This window comes from Silurus aristotelis, assembly GCF_946808225.1.
Source record: "Silurus aristotelis genome assembly, chromosome: 5".
In the NCBI taxonomy this organism is placed as follows: domain Eukaryota; kingdom Metazoa; phylum Chordata; class Actinopteri; order Siluriformes; family Siluridae; genus Silurus; species Silurus aristotelis.
The window spans coordinates 19,486,975-19,511,478 of NC_139578.1; the positions used below are offsets into that span (position 1 = coordinate 19,486,975).

General features: G+C 40.1%; 1 protein-coding gene across 12 annotated transcripts in view; it reads left to right on the forward strand.

Annotated features, from left to right (window-relative positions):
* The first annotated feature begins 5,020 nt into the window (after positions 1–5,020).
* The window catches only part of pcdh7b (protocadherin 7b), a 128,787-nt gene continuing 109,303 nt past the window's right edge, over positions 5,021–24,504 (forward strand). For 10 of the 12 annotated variants that reach the window (XM_083541245.1, XM_083541234.1, XM_083541238.1 and 7 more), the window contains exon 1: positions 5,038–8,943. In XM_083541245.1, the coding sequence (XP_083397371.1) occupies positions 5,854–8,943 (3,090 nt within the window). In that variant the 5' untranslated portion in view covers positions 5,038–5,853. Of the gene's footprint in view, positions 8,944–22,319; positions 23,153–24,504 lie in introns of those variants that run through there. The other 2 variants (XM_083541236.1, XM_083541242.1) reach the window with 2 other exon arrangements.

A 24,504-nucleotide genomic window follows, 5' to 3' on the forward strand; every position in this document is an offset into this window, starting at 1 on the left:
GTGTCCCTCTCTGTGAGCAGGCTACTGAAACACTACATGGGCAGGCCCTGCTCATTACCAGCAGCACTCTTCACTAGCTTTAGTGAGCACCCTGGTGCTGTCTTACACAAAGCTGAATATGGGAGGATGCTGAGAATAGTGGAAAACTGCCTACACTGGAAAGGAGTGAAGAGAAGACAAGACATGAAGTAAAACAGCTGTTTAAAATAGTAAATAAGAAATAGGTATCCAGGTTTTTTCTATTAAGAAGCCAAAGCTTAAAAATGTTTTATAACAATCAAAGATTGCATAATTTAAGTTATTTTAAAATATATTGTTGAGTAACTACATTAAAACTAAACAGGCATGTAAAGTAAGCAGTTTTAAAAACATCATGGGTGTTTAAGGGGTTAAGGGGAGAAGGTAGGTTAGTGGTTATGGCACTGAACTTTAGATATAAGGGTCATGAGTTCTAATCCCAGATGGTGAGTTCAAGTCTGGGCCCCTGAGCAAGGCCCTTAACCCCATAGTCTCAGTTGTATGAATGAATCTCTCTTGATCAGAACATATGTAAAATGTTGATCTGCCTGATAGAATTAAAAAAAAAAAAAAAATATATATATATATATATATATATATATATATATATATATATATATATATATATATATATATATATATATATATTTTTTTTTTTTTTTTTTTTTTTGTTCCATAAAACATAAGATTCCATTGCATGCCTATTGCATTCACTGCATGCCACATGGAGACTTCACATATAAAACCTGAACCTGAGGTGACTAAGATGTTTGTTTTTTGTTTTGTGTTTTTTTTAGAAGACATGGTATGGTTCGAGACCTATACATTAGAGAATCTGGCTAATGAGATTCATCAGGTTCCCAAGCAGTTAAAGAACACAGCAGCATTGTACTTGCAAATACCCAAAACAATAATTGTTACTAGTAGCCTTTCAACGGGTTTCATGCACTAGATGTTGGTAGCTTCCTATTTATACACTCAACAATCTTGAAAATGTAAAGCTTACTCACTTCACCCATTCATCTAATTGACATCAGAGGTTCGCATCATATGAAAAATGGAATGGAAAGGTTTAAGTTCCATGTGAGCAAGCAGTCAGATATAAAGCTTATGTAAATAAGAACATTTATTAATGTGAGCATGAGCCAGTGTTTTTAGTAACTGCTTGGTAAGGGCCATGGTGGTTTAAATGGAAACCATATGAACCAAATAGAAAATATTAAAATAAAATAAAAGATATCTAGCAAACAGCAATAAATAAATAAATAATTAAAATGAGACACTGGATATAGGTAGCTACTGGTCTGAATTTGCAGATCTTGTCTAAATGTAGCTCTGTAGCTAAATAAAAGCATAATAATTGCAAAAGAAAAGGTTTTGGCTGACAAGAACAAAAATGAAGTAGTCTTTGTTATGGTGACTTCCAAACTGATATGGATTATATACAGTGGAAATGTTTTTGCAAAAAGAAAATCAATGGAGCTGCTGCCACTATGGAGGTTGACTGATGCCAGCATGTTGAGTAGATATGGAAATGATGATTGCCCCTGTAGGATTGTGTTGAGTCTGCAGTGCGGAAACATAATTGATCGACTGCGACACCCACAGTCCCGAGCAACTTATTCACATTGCTTCATTCCAAAATAGCTCAAGGTTTTGGGATCACTGGATGCTCCCACTCCGGAGCGACTTCCATCACATTTATCATTAACAGCAGTGTTCCTTTTTGCTGCTTTGACACCTTTGGCTGGGACCCCAGCAGTGAAATGCTTCTAAGGGAAGTTATTCTGGTGAAACAGTACTTTCCTAGCATTACTTTCTCCCACTTTATCTCCCAGAGTCTCTGAGTCACAACTCCTCCTGAGCTATGCTCACAAATCAAGTCGTTTCAATTTTTAACTTTCAGTCTCTTGGATAAAGGAAAAGTTCATAAACTTGATTTTATACTTTTATTCAATTTGTTCTTTGTTCTTTGGTAGCAAAAAAAAATAAATAAATACAATTTGAAACAAATTCAGCATCTCTTATGCAATTTCTATTGACAGTCGTTATTTGAAATAAAAAAAAGTGGTCTGTCATTTTTACGATGTCAGCATTTTTACAATTCACTTTTTTATACAACCAAGTACACAATGTAAACGCATACTTGTTGATAATAAATATAAGAATTTCAGTCCAAAATTAAAAAAAATATTGTACAGTGTGTAGCCACATGCCTCTATAATCAACATTTAAACAGTGTTCCTTCAACATTGCTCCTTTTCTTTAAATGCAGTGTGCTATGTAGAACACGAGGGAAAAGCATAAGCTCATATTTCATCATCCATCAACCTTTTGCTCATGTGTGAACAATTGCTCATGGTTCATGAATTACCCATTAAGAGAATATAATGTGTAAAAGAAAGGTGGTGAATTTGATCAATACAGCGAGCCAAGTTATGGTGTACAATATACTTAATATGGGCTATGGTCAAATGACCTTGACGTCATAACCAGTTTGTTTATATCCTACTCAGGCCAATGGCTTTTATGCTTGAAGTAGTTCTCGGAGCAGTGGCATTTACACTTTATGTAGTAGAGTAGGCCAAAGCTTTTATGCATTACAACACATGAGCCACTCATGGCTTTTGAACCATGCAGTGTCAGGAAAACAAAAGTGAGTATTGAACTGTACCATTCCTTGAAATCTCATAAGATATGTATTTTGTATGTTTTTTCATAGGGTGGACATCCAAAGCTTTGTTTTACAACCGAATTACAATCACGACTTTATGCTATCTTTTTTTAAAGGTATCATATTCTCATTTCTAGGTGAAAGATATACATATTCAAATGGAAATCCACATGGGTAGCACCCTAGTGACAAAAAAAGGCACAGTTTATTATGTATTTTGTATTCTTATTCTGTATGCAGTTCATATGGGAATATATTCCACATAAATTCCACTCTATAGCGCACACTATGCATTAACTGGAAGTCATGATATCTCAAGCTCTCATGAGCAGTATCCAAAAATAAAAGCCATGATTAAAAACATTGACCTCCCCTTTTTTTATTCCTTGATCATGCCAAGAGTGGTACCCCCCTGAGCTTTTTCTTTTCCTCATGAAAACACTGATTGTCATTAATTTCCTAATTAGTGTCTTTACCTTTTTTGAAGCGGACAACAGGGAATTAAAGTGGCCCCTGACAGTGTGGCATTAGCCGAGAATTCGCTCCCAAGACAGCTTGAGAAAAGACCTAAGACACAGTATAAGGGCATGCCAATGGCTTCAAAATTACACGCAATTAGCCGACAGAGGGCGCTGGTCCCCTATCAGGCGTCGGATAAAACCCGCATACTGCAGCACTACAGAGTTGCTTTATAGATTAGTGTAGGCTAAATGGCTTTGGGTTTATGCTCTTTTGGACGTGGTAGGAATTTAAAGCGCGTGTTCTGTACAGTGTTGCTTACTCTTGTCATCACTATCATTAAGTGAGTTAAACGAATGCAAATTTTAAAAAAAAAGCTTTTTGTGGGTCGGGATATTCCTCGGCGTTAGGAGAAAGCTTCTTAGTCGCGCGCACAGTGAATGTTGAAGAGAATCCACATGCACAGACTGTAAATGATTGCAATGACCACAAACACTTGTTAAACATTATTACGTCACTGAAGTCTTGGTGTTGGTGGCTACATATTGTGCGTAAGTGCAATGATTTGTACGGGCTCTCTCTCTCTCTCTCTCTCTCTCTCTCTCTCTCTCTCTCTCTCTCTCTCTCTCTGTGTCAGACACACACACACACACACACACACACACACACACACACACACACACACACACACACACACACTACGCTCTCACTTGCACTCTTTTTTTTCTCACGTCAGTACTGAGCGGCGCTGTCCGTGGTGCCCAACCCGGTCTTCAACTAGTGCGGAGGGAAAAAGAAGAGAGAGGAAAAATTTAAAGAATAAAAAAACCCTGTCTGGTGAAATGATGAGAGCGCGCACAATATAATTAGCGCTCATTTGCATTAGAAGTATCAGGCGAGGGGCTTGCAGATGCAGTACACGGAGCTTGGAGCTCAACATTTAGTGCACTATAAAGTGTTAATGAATAGCGGGCTAGCGAAACGGAATCCGCCCCCAGGGAATTGCATGCACGGAATAAAACAAGGGGAAAAAAAGGATTTGATGGGATCGAGAGGTTCACGAGCAGGGTCTGTGGCCACCCTGACTCGGAACGCGCGAGCGTTTCATTGCATGCGCGATTTTGCTTTTGCTGAGTCGGGAGAACGCGGTGCGCAACATGCACGCGACGTAAACGGTCTCTGCGCGTGTAATTACGGCAAAGCCTCGTGATAATAGCAATAATAATATAGCGTTTTATTCATCATTTCTGATATATATATATATATATATATATATATATATATATATATATATATATATATATATATATATATATATATATATATATATATATATCAGAAATGATGAATAAAACGCATTTAGGTTTTAGATCTTATTGCATTACGCACTATGTGTCAACGCAGACACCTTTTCTTTCTTTTTTTTTCACCCTGTTTGAACCCGAATGACCAGAAAGAACGGGCACGCGCTGATCACTGACTCGTGTAATATAGCACGGCATGTCCTTTATGATTTATAAAACACGTACAAACAAACAAACAAATAAATTAATAATGCGCGAGACTGCATTTCCTCATAGCCAGCACACAAAGCCATCCCCGCACTAACACTTTCATTTAAACTAAGTGCTTGAGTTGAGCTGCTGAGAGAGAAAGAGAGAGAGAGAGAGGCGAGAAGGGGTGGAGAGATAGGGAGAGAGAGAGAGAGAGAGAGAGAGAGAGAGAGAGAGAGAGAGAGAGAGAGAGAGAGAGAAGGAAAGAGGGGGGGGAGAGAGAGAGAGAGAGAGAGAGAGAGAGAGAGAGAGAGAGAGAGAGAGAGAGAGAGAGAGAGAGAGGGAAAGAGGGGGGAGAGAGAGAGAGAGAGAGAGAGAGAGAGAGAGAGAGAGAGAGAGAGAGAGAGAGAGAGAGGGACGCTGCAATATCATGCGCGAGCGCCTCTCGGAGTGCCGCAGATACTCGGGCTGCGCTCTTACACGCTCACGCGCGCGCGCGGACACACACACACACACGCACACACATCCACTCAACACGCAGGAGCGCGCGTAAGGACGGACGGAGAGCTTGGGACAGAAGAGCAGTCGGGATCTCCGCCACGAACACTTCTCCACGAGGTCCACCGGGATTTACAACTTCTCTTTTTTTTACCCCCATACATTTTCCCTCCTTCTCCGTTTTCAGAGTCGCTCGAGACTGCGGAGGCTGCTTTTTCCCAAACTCTGCCGTGCCACCGACAGGAACAGCGGGAGAGCTCGTGCACAACCAAACGGAGCAAAGTTCACGGCGATTTAATTGGAAATATGTTGGATTCAAGAAAACGGGATTTTTTTGTAAACATATATTTTAGTTTGAATGGATTGAATCGTTTTTGAAGTCTTTTTTTTTCTGTAACAGTGTGAACTATACAGACGCGTAGTGCATGAATTCTATTATGAGTCTTGAATGCGTTTGATTGCCGGACTTGTGCAGAATTCAGATTCCTGGAGGCATTCATGGTAAGGAAAAGAAAGAGTGAAGAGCAGATATATTTGGTGGAAAGGATGAGAGATCTCTTCTCCGAGGCAAATCCACTGTAAATGAGAGCGCGCGCGCGCAGATAAAACTGGAAGAAACGGAACGGCTTGAATGCGCTTTAGAGTTTCAGCAAACTGTTGATAAATAATAACTTTCCAACATAAGAAAACGGTGATTAGAGACAAGGCGTGATGAGGAATACAGTCACTACGGACTGCTGGTGCTACTGTTTTCTGCTGCTGCAGCTGCTGACTCAGCCCGCGGCCAAGCAAGTGCTGCGCTACCGCTTGGCTGAAGAAGGTCCCGCCGATGTGCGCGTCGGGAACGTGGCCGCCGACCTCGGCATTGTCGCCGGCTCCGGGGATGTGACTTTCACTCTTGAATCTGGCTCGGAGTACTTTAAGATCGACAACATCACCGGCGACTTGAGCACCAACGAGCGGCGCATTGACCGCGAGAAGCTGCAGCAGTGCCAGATGATCTTCGACGAGAACGAGTGCTTCATCGACTTCGAGGTGTCCGTGATCGGGCCCGCGCAGAGCTGGGTAGACCTGTTCGAGGGCAAGGTCATCATTCTGGACATAAACGATAACACGCCGTCTTTCCCCTCGCCCGTGCTCACGCTCTCCGTAGAGGAAAACCGGCCGATCGGCACGCTTTATCTCTTGCCAACGGCCACCGACCGGGATTTCGGCAGGAATGGGATCGAGAGATACGAGTTGATTCAGGACAACGGAGAAAGCTCGGTGCGCCGGATAGGCTCAGGGGGCTCTGCTAATGTCGACTCTCACATGGGAAAGAGACGATTTGAGGACGGCGCGAGTCGGAGCAGCGTTTTTGAACTTCAGGTCGCTGACACGACAGACGGAGAGAAACAGCCGCAACTGATCATTAAAGGCGCACTGGACAGAGAGCAGCGCGACTCGTATGAGCTGACTCTGCGCGTCAGAGACGGCGGAGACCCCCCTCGCTCCTCTCAAGCCATCCTCAGAGTGATGATAACAGATGTGAATGACAACAGCCCTCGCTTTGAGAAGAGCGTGTATGAGGCAGATCTACCTGAGAACAGCTCCCCTGGCGCCCCCATCCTCCAGCTGAAGGCAATGGATGCTGATGTTGGGGTTAATGGCCAGATTGAATATGTTTTCGGGGCAGCCACTGAGTCAGTGCGACGACTCCTGCGGTTAGACGAGAGCACAGGCTGGCTTAGTGTGTTGCACAGGATTGATCGTGAGGAAGTCAGTCAGCTGCGGTTCACGGTCATGGCCCGTGATCGTGGTCAGCCTCCCAAGACAGACAAGGCTACTATGATTATCAATATCAAAGATGAAAACGACAACGTCCCAAATATCGACATAAGAAAAATCGGCCGCATTTTTCTCAGAGATGGTGTGGCAAATGTTGCAGAGGATGTAGTGATAGACACACCTATTGCACTAGTGCAAGTGTCTGATCGTGACAAGGGGCCGAATGGTGTTGTGACATGCACCGTGGTCGGTGATGTACCCTTCCAACTGAAGCCTGCGAGCGAGATTGAAGGTGACATGAACAAAAAGAAGTATTTTCTGCACACATCAGCACCGCTCGACTATGAAGCTGTGCAGGAGTACAACGTCGTCATAGTGGCTGTAGATTCAGGCAGCCCCAGTCTGTCTGCAAACAACTCATTAATCGTGAAAGTTGGGGACATGAATGACAATCCACCTATCTTTAGCAAAAACACAATGGAAGTCTCATTTCCAGAGAACAATGCTCCTGGTGAACGTGTACTAACTGTAGTGGCCTTGGATGCAGACAGTGGCAAAAATGCAGAAATCGCCTACTCACTGGATTCATCTGTGAATGGAATTTTTTCCATTGACCCAGATAGTGGTGACATTCGTGTTAACACGATACTTGATAGAGAGCAAACAGAGCGCTATGAGTTCAAAGTAATCGCCAAAGACAAAGGTGTGCCTATTTTACAGGGCTCGGCCACAGTGGTGGTACTGGTGGCGGACAAAAACGATAACGAGCCAAAGTTTATGCAGGATGTTTTTACTTTCTATGTAAAAGAGAACATGCAACCCAATAGCCCTGTAGGCATGGTAACAGTAATGGATGCAGACAAGGGGCATAATGCTGAAATGAGCCTTTACATTGAGGAAGTTGAAGACATTTTCTCAATTGAGAACAACACAGGAACCATCTATTCTACTGTAGCATTTGACCGTGAACAGAAAACCACCTACTCATTCCGTGTGAAGGCAATCGATGGTGGGGATCCACCTCGATCGGCCACAGCCACCGTCTCACTTTTTATCATGGATGAAAATGATAACCCACCAACGGTTACTTTTCCTCTTAACAGCTCCTATACTCTGTTACCTCCATCCAGCAATTTGAAAACAGTCGTCCGGACAGTGATAGCAACCGACACTGACACAGGTGTCAACGCTGACCTCAGCTACAGCATAGTAGGTGGCAACCCCTTTAAATTATTTGAGATTGACTCTGTCACTGGTGTAATTACATTAGTTAGCAAGCTAGAACAGAAACACTATGGCCTTCACCGCCTGGTCGTGCAAGTTAACGACAGTGGGGTACCCTCACAGAGCACCACCACATTAGTGCACGTCTATGTCAATGAAACAATCTCCAACTCCACCATAATAGATTCCAAAATAGCCAAAAGCCTTGGTACACCCCTTAATGCCGACATTGCCGGAGATCCAAACTATGACCTGGGCAAGCAGCGGTTAAGCATTGCTATAGGAGTAGTGTCTGGCATTATGACAGTTATCCTCATCATCCTCATTGTGGTCATGGCCCGTTACTGCAGGCCCAAGAACAAGAACGGGTATGAGGCTGGCAAGAAAGACCATGAAGACTTCTTTACCCCACAGCAGCATGACAAGAACAAGAAACCCAAAAAAGATAAGAACAAAAGGAAGTCTAAGCAACCTCTGTACAGCAGTATTGTCACTGTCGAAGCTTCAAAGCCTAATGGACAGCGATATGATGGCGTCAATGAGAAACTCTCTGACAGCCCTGGAATGGGTCGTTATCGCTCTGTTAATGGAGGGCCCGGAAGCCCAGACCTTGCCCGCCACTACAAGTCCAGCTCACCTCTACCTACTGTTCAGCTTCATCCACAGTCACCCACTGCAGGGAAAAAGCACCAGGCTGTTCAGGATCTGCCACCGGCCAACACCTTTGTGGGCACCGGAGATAACATATCCATTGGATCTGACCACTGCTCTGACTACAGCAGCCAAACCCTTAACAAGTACAACAAGCAGGTAAGAAACTCATATTAACTCATTAGCTTTAATTCAGTAGTTAATTTTTTTTCATTTTTAAAGTCATTGTAATAGTGATTGTTTAAGGTCATCAGCATCTAATGTACTAGCATCATGCTAGTTCTTCATATGTATTTTATCTGTCTGATTTTCTGAATCAATTAGTTAATAATGGCGTTAAATGTACTCAGAAAAAAATGGCATCAGGGCCTAGATTAGTCAGGGACATCTGAGCCTGCTGTGCTGAACCCTGGCTGTGGATATGTGGTGCTCCATCAAGGCTGTGTTCACAGTGCAGCTGAGGTGTCAACGTGTGTGACCTCTGTCCGTGCGTTTGTGTGTGTGTATGTGTGAGGAGTGGATGGAATCACATATGGCTCTGGTTTGCAGCTATTTTGTCACAGCATTGGCCTTGCATCTGGCACTAACACGTCTTATTGCAAGGTAAAAAAAATTCCAGCCACTGCTTTCTAGGACACTGAAAGTGAGATAAGAGAATAGATTATGGTGGAGGGACAGGGAGTTGGGGTTGGGGTTGTGGGGGCGTGGCATTGGTGTAGCGATGGAAAAGGGTGGAATGTTAGTGTCGGTGTCGAGTTTTATATTGCTTCTTGCGGCTGAGTGGGAACAGGTGGGCAAGAGGTTACATTTAACATTCCTGTGCAGTTGTGTGTCTGGATCAATTCACTGACTCAGCCATGAAATCCCCATTTCTCTCTCTGTTCTCCTTGCCAGCCCTTTTCCAATTTCTCTTCCTTTCTTATCAACCTCATCCCATTTCAATTTCTTTGCGTCTCTGTTTCACCGGCTTTTTTTTTTTTTTTTTTGGTCGGAGCATTTAAAATGTAAAATACTTTTAAGCACCGCAGACTTAACGAGGAATTCATATTCGAAGCCGCGTGTGAGAATTAATCAGTTCATATTGTTATTGTTCTCTCGCCAGTGAAGCGAGGAGGAAGAAAACGAGGTAAATGTGCGATGAAGTCATCCTTTTTTTGTACTTAACGGAAAGAAAGGAAGAAAGAAAGCTCAGCCTGTCGTTTCATGTGTTTCCTGTAGCAGCCTGATACATTATTAATCATCCACTAACATCAACACCATGTAACAAGCACTGTTATTGCATTCCTAAATACTTCTCTCTCAGCAAAAAACCCCCACATCTTTCTTCTTTCCGAAATCCACACCACCTGCATATTACCTTCACCATTTCTCTGCTGTTCATAGAGATTTTCTTCTAGCACAGATTTTCTCACACAATACCTGATCTCAGTCTGTATTTGCTTCTTTTATTAATTTATCTTTCCCCACCCTTCTTTCTGTGCTCCGAGTCTCTGCTTTGCTCTCACCCTCACATTTTTGCTGAGTCCTTGCCCAGATTACTGTTTGCAACTCCTTGTTCTCTTTCTTTGTGGTTTCCCCATCCATCAACAAATCACTTATAGTCCTTTATTTTTTTTTCTCTCTCTTGCTTCTGCGCTCTCTCTTTTTCTCTCTCAGCCTTTAATGTACCATGTAGAGGCGTGAGTGCTCGCTTGTGAGAGGAGTGCAATTCATTGCTTATGTTTCTTACAGATGTCTCATACATAATCGATCATGTACTCTATTTGGGGCCGTAGCACATGTATTGCGTGTCCACATGCTCTGCTTCGATAAAATTATTTATTTGAGCGCCACGGTAATTCCTCTATGGTGTGGACATTATCGTACCGACAGCTTTCCTCATTCGCTGCGCTCATAGCTTTTCCAAGCAATATGCAATTACCGCTTCTTAAGCGTGAGGCGCTATCAAGCCCAGCTCTGTTTTGTGAGTTATTCCTGTTGACAATTTAACAGGGGCTCCCTTGATACTTTATTGAACATTATCGGGACTTGCCAGTGTGCCCCTGCAAAACCCATTAAGTTTTCTGCAAAGAATAATAGTCTATATCTAATTCATTAGAAGGGGAAGTCATTAGAATTTAATTTTAGCGATCAACTGCAGAGAGCCCTGTATGTTCTCCGCTTGCTTTTGTCTGTGAAATTGGACTTCTCTTGTGTTGACATTTGCGTTGATGCTAAAAGGGAGTTAATTTCTCCTGCTCTCCATCTATCGCACTCCCTATTATTCACACTCTCCCTCTCCTTGCTCATGCCTCAAAAAATTTACTTGATGAAATCTATCTGAGATGAACCTGCATATAATTATCTCACTCTAATTATAGGATTAAGTGCTTGGAAGTGGAACCATGGTTTATAAATGGCTTGTTTGTGAGGAGGAAAACATTTTTTTTCAAGGATAAATTAAAAGCTGATGTTTCTGTATTTCTGCAGTTGATCATGCCTGTGAATTAATTGGAAATGTGTCAGAAAGGTTCAACAAATTTAAGTAATTGGACTTGGATATGAGAATATAAGGAATGAAAAAATAAGGAAGAAAATAAAAGAAAACTCTGTATTCAGGAGAATGTGATGTGATGGAATAATCCCTGAAATTGCATGTTAAATTGCAGAGTGGTCTTTCTGACCGTATTTGATTTCAGATCCTGTTGTACGACACCTGAGATGCTTCCTACCTCATTCTCTCTCTCTCTCTCTCTCTCTCTCTCTCTCTCTCTCTCTCTCTCTCTCTCTCTCTCTCTCTCTCCCTCTCTCTCTCTCGCTCTCTCTCCCCTGCTTTCTTCCACTGACTTTCTCTGTCTGGTAAAAGAAGAAAGACACAGACAAGAAAGAAACCCCTGTTAACTGGCTTGATAAAGGTCTCTACTGTTTTCTCTCTCTCTCTCTCTCTCTCTCTCTCTCTCTCTCTCTCTCTCTCTCTCTCTCTCATTCTCTGTGTGTGTGTGTGTGTGTGTGTGTGTGTGTGTGTGTGTGTGTGTGTGTGTGTGTGTGTGTGTGTGTGTGTGTGAGTGCATGTAGGTTAGAATGCTCGGGTCTTGTGAACTTGTGGTCCTTTAGGTAACCTTGCCCCATCACTCGTGCACAACCACACACACACATACGCACACAGGCTGCTTTCCAAATTCAGATAGGTAACTGTAGCTTGGTGGTATCCCTTGCACAGGAGAAATTTAAACGGTCATTAATTTAACCCAGTGCAGGAGTGCACTTAAGTTCCAGTTATCACTGTGCACATGGGAGTGTGGAAAATGATATGTTTGTCTTGTAGGACGTTTTAGACTTTTTTTAAACTTTACATTTAGCATGTTTTCATGAAGTCAAAAAAGGAAAAAACAGATATATGTTATATTTTATAACCCCTATCCACGTTTATTAAAAAAAAGGTTTGCATTGAATCGACCAGGTCGGATGTGAATGTGGATTGGCAAGTTTGTCAATTCTTAAGATTCAGACACTTATACTGGAACTTGACTAAAACTAAACGGAAAACTTGTCTCCCTGTGACAAATAGAGCTACCGGTTATCCAGCCAGCCAGTTATATGCTGACGCTCCCTTAAAATACAACACAGGACTATTGCTGAATTTAGGGTCAACAGGTTGGCAATTTTGGTTAACAGATGTCTCCTATGCAGACTCCTCGCCAATATGAGGGTCAGACATGAAGGCTCGGATTTCCCCAGTGTGCACATTGAACACATGGAGACGTTTCCAGTTTGCATGTCAGGCACATACATAGATTTTTTGCATTCTTTATGAGGACAGAAAGTGTAAAGATTTTTCTAGTCCATTTATAGTAGTTTATTGAAAGTATTTTTAAAAAATCTATCCGTTTAAAATTACACAGTCAGGACTACACGGGAATGGGATACTGAGACTATTATTTGAATGTATTTTATGGCTATTATACTAATGCTTTCCAGATGTCTCAAGAAATGCCCAAGTATAATTGTTGTGTGTAAAGGAATGATGCTTCTTTTAGTCTCTGGGCCCGGCACCTAAATGGCACATCTAAACGGCGTGAATATTAAATGTGGATTCTCTGTAATTGTTCTGTGATTAAATTTGTTATGCTCGCGGTAATGGAAATCGAGCTGCAGGTGTTGTAGCGACGGCCTCAGAGAAAATACTTCGTAGCTCCTCGTCTCTCCCAGTGCTTAGCTGCTCGTGACTGTGAGCTTCTCCACTTTGCGTAGAGAGCACGCCGGTTTGCACTTGAGCAAACACAAAACTGGCACACCCAAATCAGACCTTCCCTCAGAAATTGTTATTGTGTGTGTGTGTGTGTTTGCGTGCGTGCGTGCGTGTGTGTGTGTGTGTGTGTGTGTGTGTGTGTGTGTGGCTGCATGTTGTCACAGTCAGTGTCTCTTTGCACTCAGGTTTTCTTACCATTGGATAAGCCCTATGTAAATCAAGTAAACTCATTTGCGTTGAGTATGCATCGAATTTTGGCCAAAAAACCCACAGTGAAAGCTAATTATTTATAACCAAAGCTAAAGATTTATATATATATATATATATATATATATATATATATATATATATATATATATATATATATATATATATATAATTTACTTTTTCCTTCTTTCAAAGCTACACAATGCTAAGGAAATTTTGACATTATCTTTAAAACACATTTTCCTGGTTCACTTTATTTTAAATAATCAATCTTTAGGTTTATTTAATAAAAGAACAAACAAGACTGCTTCGCTACAGCCAGTTTTACAAGAAGACCATTGGCAGTTTACTTAATAATGAAAAGCAACTAGCTTTAGGTAAAGGTGGTTTAACTTTTAGGAAATTGTCTTAACCGGATAAAAAAATTCACTTAATTTAAAAAAAAATTCATTTCACTGTAAGCCTATTGTACTTTGATAATTATATCAAAAGTTTTGCGGATTACACCACATCTTAACTTTAATTGCTTGTGAATTCTGTCCAATAGAGTAGCAGTCACCAAGCTTAAATTAGATCACCTGCTGGCTCTGTTACTGTGTTGCTAAGGGTTAAGGGGATTTTGATCCCTTCCAAAAAAAAGGAAAGAGAGACAAAAGGCTGCTTAGACCGTAATACTTGTAAATACTGACAGACTGGAGAGCGTTAAAGAGGAATTCAGAGATCAAGACGGGGGAAGAGGGAGGCTCAGAAAGACCGACTTGCAGACAGATGAAAGTAGTGAACACCTAAATGATCCCAGAAGGCGCCACATGCAGTGTGGATTTGAGGAGGCTGCACTTCCACAAACACACAGCCGAGAAGGCAGGGACGGATGTGTGTGTGTGTGGGTGGGGGGCAACATGAGCAACATGAGATACGAAGAAAAGGGGAGTGAATAAGAGCCTCTTGAAATCCATCTGCATATGCAAATGCACATTTAACTCAACTCAAATTTGTATCACATTTGCACTTCTGCTCATCATTATTGACTGACCGGCTGGAGCAGTGAACCGACAGAGTGTAGAAATACAGGCAAACACACTCATGAAACATTACACATGATGGTGTGATGATGGAAATAGTAACGATGCCTCTGTTCTAATAGAGAGGCTTGCTTTCTGCTATAGTTCTTACCATCATGTAAAACAGCAGCATGAATCCATTCTGGCAAACAAGAGATCTTGAGGGAGTAATAGGAACCATTTCATTCACTTCTCAGAACAAATATTGTAGTATTTAAAGTATATGGATTATTATGCTCTTAAATAGCTCAAACGGCTGCTCATATTCTCATTCATGCTTGATTTTTGTCTTTATTGCATAATTCACGATAACTTCTCTCCTTTTTCTCATTCCGTAAGCAAACAGCCGTGACTGAATCTGCAATGCACATAAGCATATGTGTACCGTTTATCACTATAAGCCGGTGCAACATCTCAGAGATTTGGAAAACAGCCAGAGAAAGACAGGCAGAGAGGATAAGAGCAAGCGGAGGCTCCTTTTTATTGGTGGACACGGCAACGATTGTAAACGCGAGCGTCAGTGTCTTTTGGCTGACAGAACGTGGGATTTAATTTTCGACAAAGCGCAGCAGCATGAGGTCTGGAAAACAAAACAAAAAAGGGCTGCTTTCAATTGGAAAGAGAAACAGGTAAAACCAGCCCTGCTTCAGCCTAGATTCAGTGGGGAAGAGCTGCTCATAGGAGACATAGCATTCTGTTTGGCACACGGATTTGGGGCATGCTGTACTCTCTAAGCAGCAGCTCTGAGTGTGTGTGTTTGTGTGTGTGTGTGTTAGCATTCACACTGCTGTGTTGGTTTTGAATCATTGTACTCCCTCTGCTTCTCATCTTTTTTAAAATCATGTGTGTTTAAACTGAACATTGCTTAGTACTGTTGTTGGGCAACACAAGGAAGCAGTTGGCTGTCATCACAGAGGAAAGCACAAGTGATCAGATAACTCGCCTTTACTTCAGAGCTGCACACAAAGAACTGCCTTTTTTACTGGGAAACTCCTGCAATGCATTTTCATATTGCTGTGTGTCCTTATAGGGTTATGACCTCATGTCACCTGCAGCTACAGTATTGGTTATTGGGGATTTTTGAGTGAATATGGTATTGTGGTTGTTGTTACAGTATATGTTCAATATGAGTTTTGTTGTGTTGTAGTGTATCAATGTGCTGTACTATTAAACGGTGTGATTACAAGATCTAGAATCACAAAAAGTGAGCATGTTGTAATGTAGTTGCACATCACCGGCCCGACATTATTGCCTTGTACACTCAATGTGGTGCAGTACAAAATGGATTTGATAGAAAAACCTGATAACCTGATGATTTTTACATATGCATTCTTCCATAAAAGTTGTTGCTCTAAATGTTTTGGAAAACACTAAACTTTGGAATGGGGTTGACATATTGCTTTTCTTTGCTGTTTTTTTCCAAAAACCTGTCCTAACAAAACTCTTTTTTTTTTTCCAGTCTTACAGCTAAAAATAACTATTCCCTCTGTTCACATGAGCATGTTTTCTTTCTGTGGTTCTACTCTGATGATGTCACCTGTGCTTGCACACACCACTTCAACAGTGCAAGACTCAAGACTGCTATTTGGGAGTTTTACAACTTTTAAATCCACCTGAGTGAGTTAATGTGTTCACTGCAGAATTTAATGCAGCATTAATGTCTATAAATTATCAGTCGTCATATTTAGCTTTTTAGCATGTTGTTTGGGCCTGGCTAACATTTTCTTTTCATCATGAATATGTTTTAAAAGTCTGTACAGCTGTTTCATTGCAAAACATTAGAGAAGTATTGCAAAGACCTCAGTTTGCTTGCTTTACCACTTCATTCTATTCTACTGTCGAGTTTCCTCATGGTCAAATGGTCTCTCCTGAACTTGCGATGCTTTCGGAAAACTCTTCTCTGTACACATAAATGCTACTAGCGGGCTATCGGGAGCTGGAAAGTGCCATGTAGCATCCATATGACACAATTTGCAAAATAATCAGCGATTCTCAGTGGTGTCCTAAATGCAGCAATTGTTTTGATATGTCAAAACTGTATATCACACAGAAGTAGCAGTTTCTGTGGCTTCTCTTAAATAGAAAAAAACAATAAACAGTATGAATGAGAGAAAGAAATAGATATGCCCAATCTCCCCAGTTATTTAACACAGGCTTTGATGAAGTCACACTTGTCCTTCACACAACAGAAAAATCGGGTGAGGAATAAAAAAAAAGAGTGACTCTCCATGACTTACTCCTTCCGTCACCTACAGGCACTGTCTTCCAATCAAGACACTTGTTAGCTGGATGGAAGTGTGTTTATGGGGTGTTAAATTATAGCCACAAAATATGACTGACAATTCAATTCACACCTCTTTATGTATGTGTATGTGTGTGTGTGTGTGTGTGTGTGTGTGTGTGTGTGTGTGTGTGTGTGTGTGTGTGTACATTGACAGAGTCTGCATTCAGTTTTGCCACAAAATTCAAATATCCTTTGGTACCACAGGCACAAAACCGAGCTTTTATTTACAAGCACATCAGTACAGCATTCACACTCACACATATTTAGTATCCTTGATCTTGACCTCCCTCTTTGGATGAGAAGTGCTTCCACTTTTTTTTCCACATTTTGGCATACTTTATTCTTTGAGACACAAACAAAGTGCTGATGCATTCTTCTAAAGAAACTAAAACAATGACATAATTATTTAAACAGCAGACAGAGGAACCAGGTCGACTAAGCACTTAAAGCTTCAAGAAATCTAGAATAATTACAACAAATGTTTATGGAAACTTTGCTTCAAAGACTATTTAGGGTATGTTTACAATAAGGACTTGGCCTAGAAAATATTTATAGAGATTTTGTGTAAACAGCGCTGTTGACTTTAATCTGATTGGTCAGAAGGTGTTGGTGTTCAATTACGGCGTGGCTCAGGTCAGTAGTGAAGGCTGCAATTCACATCAATGCAATTGTTCTAGAATATTATTGTTTCTATACTAACTAGTCTTTTACAGGGCCTAGGAGGACACTCCACATAATGAACAGTTTTAAATGTGTAAAATTGTTAAGATGAAGGTTTATGTTTCATGGTTATTTAAAACATATTGAATCTTGGGTGTAAGAAAGTTTTCATCCATAAGAAATTCTTTAGAAAAGAGACTTTAGTTTTCTTGCTTATGTGACAATCAACTACACTTAATAAATAAAAAGAGTAAAACAGGGGCGAGGAATGGATTGTGTTTTACAGAAACAACAATAAATCCATTAGGAGTGACAAATTGCTGTGGTTTGAAGAGGAATAATAATCAGAGACAACATGCAAGTATGTTTTTCTGTCCTCTGGGTTAATCCTATTGGTTGTTCTTGGATGGCGTGTTCAAGACCAACACCATATTTGTTGTTACCACAGCCAGTCAACGCAGCCAGTGTAAGAGGTAGCCGTTTCCATTTCCATCTATTTCCATTTAGCCGGCTTAGTGTGAAAATTAGCAGGAAAGAGGATTGATTTTTGACAAGGTTATTTATGAAAGCTCCTGCAGCCATGTCAGTGTTATGTGAAACACACAAACAAGATCTAATGATTGACCCAGGTGAAACCAGATGACCAAGATGGCATAATTAGCATTTAACTTTTGACACTAGTATTTTGACTGGGTTTAGATAGTTGTCTTCAGAGAAATGGCTATTGAAGGCTTAACCATTTAGTTATACATACCTACTCTCTCGGTTTCTGGCAGCCAGAACAAAAACCAGGGCAGTGTAATTGATGCAGCTATGAATAATTGTAGCCTGTTTATTGTATTGGTTAGAGACACCATTGCTCTGCAGAACACCCTGTCTGGCTTTGTTTACGTCTCAACAAGCAAATTATGCTGGGGAAAAGGAATTCTACTTTATCACTTGTTTTGCATGTGAAAAAGGTAGACGTAGGGAGTCAGGAATATTTATTGTGATATCTTGATTACATAAACAGGGTTTAAACACTTGGGCCTGTATAAATAATGCAAAAGTCTGACACATTGGTCTGAGGCGGGAGGCCTTTTGTCAGCAAGATCTTATCAGTATAGACTAATTACATACCTCAAGTCTAAACTATCTTAAAAACAAGTGGAAAGAACAGGTTGGGTTTAACTGTTAGCCTTTCTTTCAGCTTTTAGGCACACTACATACATACACATACACTCGTTTGGAGATAAACAGGACACACACCAACACACATTTATTTATATTTATAAATAAATGTGTGTTGGCGTGTGTCCTGTTTATCTCCAAACAAGTGTGTGTTTGTGTGTGTGTGTGTGTGTGTGTGTGTGTGTGTGTGTGTGTGTGTGTGTGTGTGTGTGTGCTGGAAGGAGTGGGTGTGGAAACAGTTTCAGCTGCCATCAATCAAACTGAGGTAACAGTGTGTTCTGTGGCCACAGGGTTGTGTATGAGTGGGAGAATACAATACTACATACCTGAAAAGGTTTCAGCCAGGTGCATGTGTGTATGTGTGTGTGTGTGTGTGTGTGTGTGTGTGTGTGTGTGTGTGTGTGTGCACGCAAAAGAGAGAGAGTTGAGGCAGAGACAGACAGAAAGACAAAGAGAGAGAGAGAGAGAGAGAGAGAGAGAGAGAGAGAGAGAGAGAGAGAGAGAGAGAGAGAGAGAGAGAGAGAGTGTATGTACATTGTAATACTGTATATTTACTCTTTCATTTTTGGGGGTAGTTCATATGACATGAGCCTACTATACACAATAGTAAAAACAATAATGTAACTAGAATCCATTTTAGATCAAAAGATTACTGTTAAAAAAACAGTAAATACACTAAAAAACATTAAAACACTTCTTGCAATGCCACATTTCAGACCCATGTGAGCATCTTTCCACTTTTTCTGCCCACAGAGCCAGGTTACAGTACAAAACAGTGGAATCAAACCTGTTGAAGTGGAAATATTCATTAGCACATACGTCACGTGCTAGCTGGGAAGCCCCATATCGATGCAAAGCCACCTGAGAGAGCTCAGGCTATTAGCGTAGACCGATAAATCTTGTCAGATGGCAGAGCACCGGGTGGCTTATGAAAAATGAAGGTCACAGGATGGAGTTTATGAGAAGCTGGTATAAAATAACCTGAATTAAGGAGTTTCCAGAGTCCCCTTGCTAATTGCAGATGCTAATTTCAGACACTCTTAGAATGGTCTGTTGGAATTTAACAGTGTGGGATTGGCCATCTGATTAAAAAGATGGAGAGATCATAAATCTGGACAAAAACTAATTCAATATGAGATTCATATGAAGACAAAGAAAATAGATTGTTTGTTAAGCTTGAGGTGAGACAAAAATAACAAGGAAAACATTCTGATAAATACCCACACAATATTCAGGATTTTGCACCAGGATTTAATATACAGAATTTATATATATCCATATATATTCTAGTCAGAGAGAAGAGCAAGATGGAAAAAAATCAAAATTTTCCCTCCATTAAAGTCTTTTAAGGGCAGAAAACAATTTCTCGTGAGATGGGTCTATTGGCATTTAATTTTCATTGGCGCACAGATTTATAGTGTATACCTGGACGCTCTCTGCAGTAGGCCAACTGAGAATTAAGACTGTCTTAAAGTCTGCTGCACAAGATGCACCAAGACTGGGGGAGGAAAAAGGAAAGGAAGAAGAGTCAGGGGATGGCAATGTTACGAATTGGCTTATGATTTCTTTTTTCTATTCAAACTAGCTTCCATAACAACCAGGCAAGTGTGTGTCAGGATGTCACACCCTCACTAGACCTATCTTAAGGGCCCTGCTGAAATAATACTAGGCCCAAAGCTGGCCCTGCACATGTTTCATGTAAGAGATGTTTAATGGTGAGGGGTAAGTTAATCCGAGCCTTCTCTAAAACTTTTCCCCCAGTCCATTTCCTCTAGAGGTGGGGGTCAAAGGAACACTTGGTCAAAAGAGCAGTAATAAATTATAGAGCAGGTCTTGGTCAGCCTGGGAACACCTGGAGGGCAAAAATAAATAAAAAAAAGCTCTCACACAGTTTACAAAATGGTCTTCTGAGCAAGGCTACTGTGGCTTTTAAACATATTACTTTGGCCACAAAACAAAGAATGCGAGTGTGCCTGTTATGCTGTGGCTACTGTAATTGCAATTGTAAGTGCTGAAGGGTGGTGTATAAGGAGCACATAAAAAGCAATGGGAGATTCTGTTAAAAAAATATAATAAAAGTTCATTCTTACTTTTTTGTATTTATTGATATTTATTTATTGACAAACAACATATTTTATGTTGTAACAATTTACATTTAGATTTCATGTTGTGGAATGTCCATAAGACAAGTCAGTTCATGTTATCACTTGACGTAATAAGACAATTACACTAATTACACCTGTAACGTTCCTGAGAAAGCAATGCGTGTAAAATCCACTGTCCCTTCCATGGAAGAAAATTTACCCAAGATTCTTCCAGTAAATGGAAAATAAATCCCTTGTAACAGAAGTCTTTACAGTATCAACAATTTATTTTAGTTTTACTTAGTTTACTTATGATTAATCTTCGATGAGATGACCTGTCTGCCATACAGGTTCCTATGAATCAGTTGTTAATATGGAAACAAACAAACATATTAATAATTAGTGATAAACCTGTCATTGAAATTAAAGCTGATACTGTTTTCACTACAGCTGTTAAAATGTTAACACCTTCCTACCTTTCGATTTGAGAATTCAGCAATGATTATATTGTCTTAGTTTTGAACCAATAAAAAAGCTTTAAACGTCCCGTATTAATAATGTATCTTTTTTTCTGTTACTGGTTTGGTTTAATAATACATAGCAAACCTGCCAGTTAACCATTACAGTAACATCATCGTAAAAGATGACTTTAATGCTTTTTCATCTTAAAAAATCACACACCGGTGATAAAGCTTTGTGTTAACATGTCAGCGGAGGATTCCAGTGAACAAAGTAAATGGAGCTTTACACAGTGGTGCCTCCTCTTAATCTTTGTGTGATCCTAGAGGTGGGATTACAAACCACAACCTAACTGTATGCTCAGGCGCCACACTTGCGCTAACTACTGTTTGCTAACTCTTTGCTAAAAGGGTGTCTGAAACTTCTATGACAGCTGTCTCGTCTTTATTTCATTTAATCTATTCTAAATTGGCACTTTTCAATTGCCCTGCCCTCTCTGTGTCTTTCCCATTGAGGCTTTTGAATCGAGGACATGACATTACCATCAACGGCCTTACGATTTATTTTTAAAACAAAAGGCGTTATCAGAACTAACACGATTCAGGTTGAATGGAGGAGCTTCTATATTCAGACCTTCGTGGACTTAGACAGGATCTTGGGTGGGCATTAACAACATTCCTATTTCTATGCTAATGACTAATCCCGCCTTCTTTTCTTCTACAAATGGCTTGAGCAATTTTATGTGTGTTCTATTGTTTAGGCAGTGCTAAAACGTCAGTCGTGAACACATTTGTGAAGGTTCAGCTGGCTGACAAGTGCTGAGTTATGTACAAGTGCACAGCCCTGTTGACTCCATTCTTAATAATTTGCAAATAAAAATTGTAGATCATCATGTGCTCGTTCTGTTTCTGAAAGCTATTTGATGAGGGCCATCTGCTGCACAGATCATCAGAAGTTTGATTTCCAGAACTCTTCACACACTGCTAAGGAGTTGCTAGGTGAAAATAGATCACACCAGATTTTTTTAGCACATCAGATGATGAAATTATTTTCTTCATTAATGCCTAAATGTTTTAAAGAACAGACTGGACAGAAGGTGTAAGAGGCCTCTTCAGTATTTCTTCTGGTCTCTTGTAATTCTTTTTTGAGTCCTGCTCAGGACTAATTATAAAACATGCTGGTGATTTGTGTCCTCTGCTTTGGAGATCACTCGATTCAGTGGATTCAATTAACCGTAAAAGAGAGGTGTGGCAACAACACAACAACGTCCCGTAACTCAACAACCGGTTTGCCATCCTGGACAGCATTGTAGATCCGTGAAAAGGACCACTAAACTCTGCAAGCTAACATTTTCTTTCTTTTTTTTCCCTTTTTGATCGCAGATATCAGACAGAACGAGGATGTTTGAAGACCTAAACATTTCTAATGCTTTCTGGACATCCTTCAGAGATTTGGATGAGGATAAAAAGCAGCTAAGCAGCTTGTAATTCACATTTTCTACAGCACAGCAAGCACAAATCTGTATTTGAAATATAGATTAGACAGAGAAGAAGAAGGAAGCCTCCTGATTTGAGTGTAGCCCCTGCAGGCTAATTGGATGGGATTCAAGGCACAATTTATGCACAGCCCTACACAAACATCAGGGCTATAAAGAAGCAAACCTAGCCATGATATATGACCATAGAATTACAAAAACAAACACATTTTAAACCCAGATATGATTACAACCATCTCACCTTTATGTTTTTGCTCTGACCAGGTCATATCATCTAACTATAAGTACAATCCGGAGATATAAACTGAATGCAAAAATATAATGCATATCTATGCTTAGAATTATTCGTAAGGTCTTTTATATGCCTTTATTGGCATTAGCAATTCCTTCAGTATCCCCATATGGTGTTTTTCAAAAGCTTACACTATGCCTCAAAAGCACTCAACAACATTTAGCACATAGGCTCCTGTTTTATTATTCACTAGCTTTGCTGAATATGAACAACCGATTATAATTATTCAACAAAATATTGTGTCCAAAGATTTTTTTTTAATTAACATATCAATACCATGAGTATATTTATATGAACTTTTTCAACAAGGATAACTTGTTTTTGATGCTTGTAGATAAAAAAAAAGTCATGTCATTTGTATAGAAACACTTTTATGTTTTGTATTTTTGCTTGTTTTCCTAATAAATAAATAAACTATTTCTAAACAATATCATGTAAGTTGATGATCATGCCGTTGTACTGCACTGTAGAGGAGGAAATTTTGCAAATTGGCTGATGCAGCCACTTCTTTTTATTTAACATATAATGAAGTTATGACAGTTGAATGACACCCTGACTGGACATTTAATAAATGTTTATCTCACATTTTTAGGTTGTTAACTAGCAGGCCAAGCTACAGTGCACTGTTGAGTTTTGTCGAATAAAAGTTAACAGTTTATATTTATATATTTACAAATTTATAATCTGAGGTAAGTTAGGTAGTATAATAAACTGAGCCGTTATTCTTTACACCATAAAAATCCCTAGCATTAGCAGCAAGTTGCACAAATGTTATTTGATATTTCATTTGAACTCAGTTCTCCTGTTTGTACTGATTCATACATTTCTATTCATACTTTATATTACGTGTATATATATATATATATATATATATATATATATATATATATATATATATATATATATATATATATATATATATATATAAAATTCCTATCCTAGCTCATTCTACAATAATTTAAGTATAATAGCATACTTCAGATATTTTGTTTCTAATGACAAATAAATAGCTTCAGTGTGAAAAACAGATTTGGTTCTGTTTATACTGTAATGCCTTATTAAGCAGCAATAATGTGGTATCTTTTTAAGAAATAATATGCTTGCAGGCTGAATCAAATAGAAACCTGTAGTGTTTAAGTGCATAATTTGAGTTGAAAGTGTTGTATTCAGTGATTGCATTCACAACTATGTGCTAGCACACAAACACACAAAATAAAATAATAGAAGGCAAAAGGACAAAATAATGGAAAGCTGAGCTGTTTTCTCTCAGTAGAAGTCTGTTGATAGAGCCACTCAGCTCCCCCCACACCCCCATACGCTTTTTTTTTCAACTGCACATTGTTAAAAACCTTCACTCCACACGTTGCCTCATTCTCTATTTTTCCCTTTTTCTCTTGTCCATGAGCCTCTTCGAACCCCTCTGTTCCCTCCCAAGCCGCTCTGACAGTTGCAGTGCTAGAGAGGGTTTGATTATGAGCTGGAGCCTGGGCCAGAGGGAGGCAGGGGCGTCTGAGGAGAGCACGACTGAAAATGAACACTGCAGGCTGGGATAGAGCCGCTGCAGAAGTTTCTCTACTGTCATGGACTGAAATGCCGGAGGTCCTGAAGATGATGCGTTTTATTTTTATCGAATGAAAGCGTAACAAAGGAGAGAGGGAGAAGGTGAACAGGGCAAATCAGAGTGGAGGAAGAAAGAGAGAGAGAGAATGTGAGGGTGGGCACCTAATTGTCTTCAATTATTTTCAAGGTTAAACAAGCACAGGGTTAAATTATGCTTAAA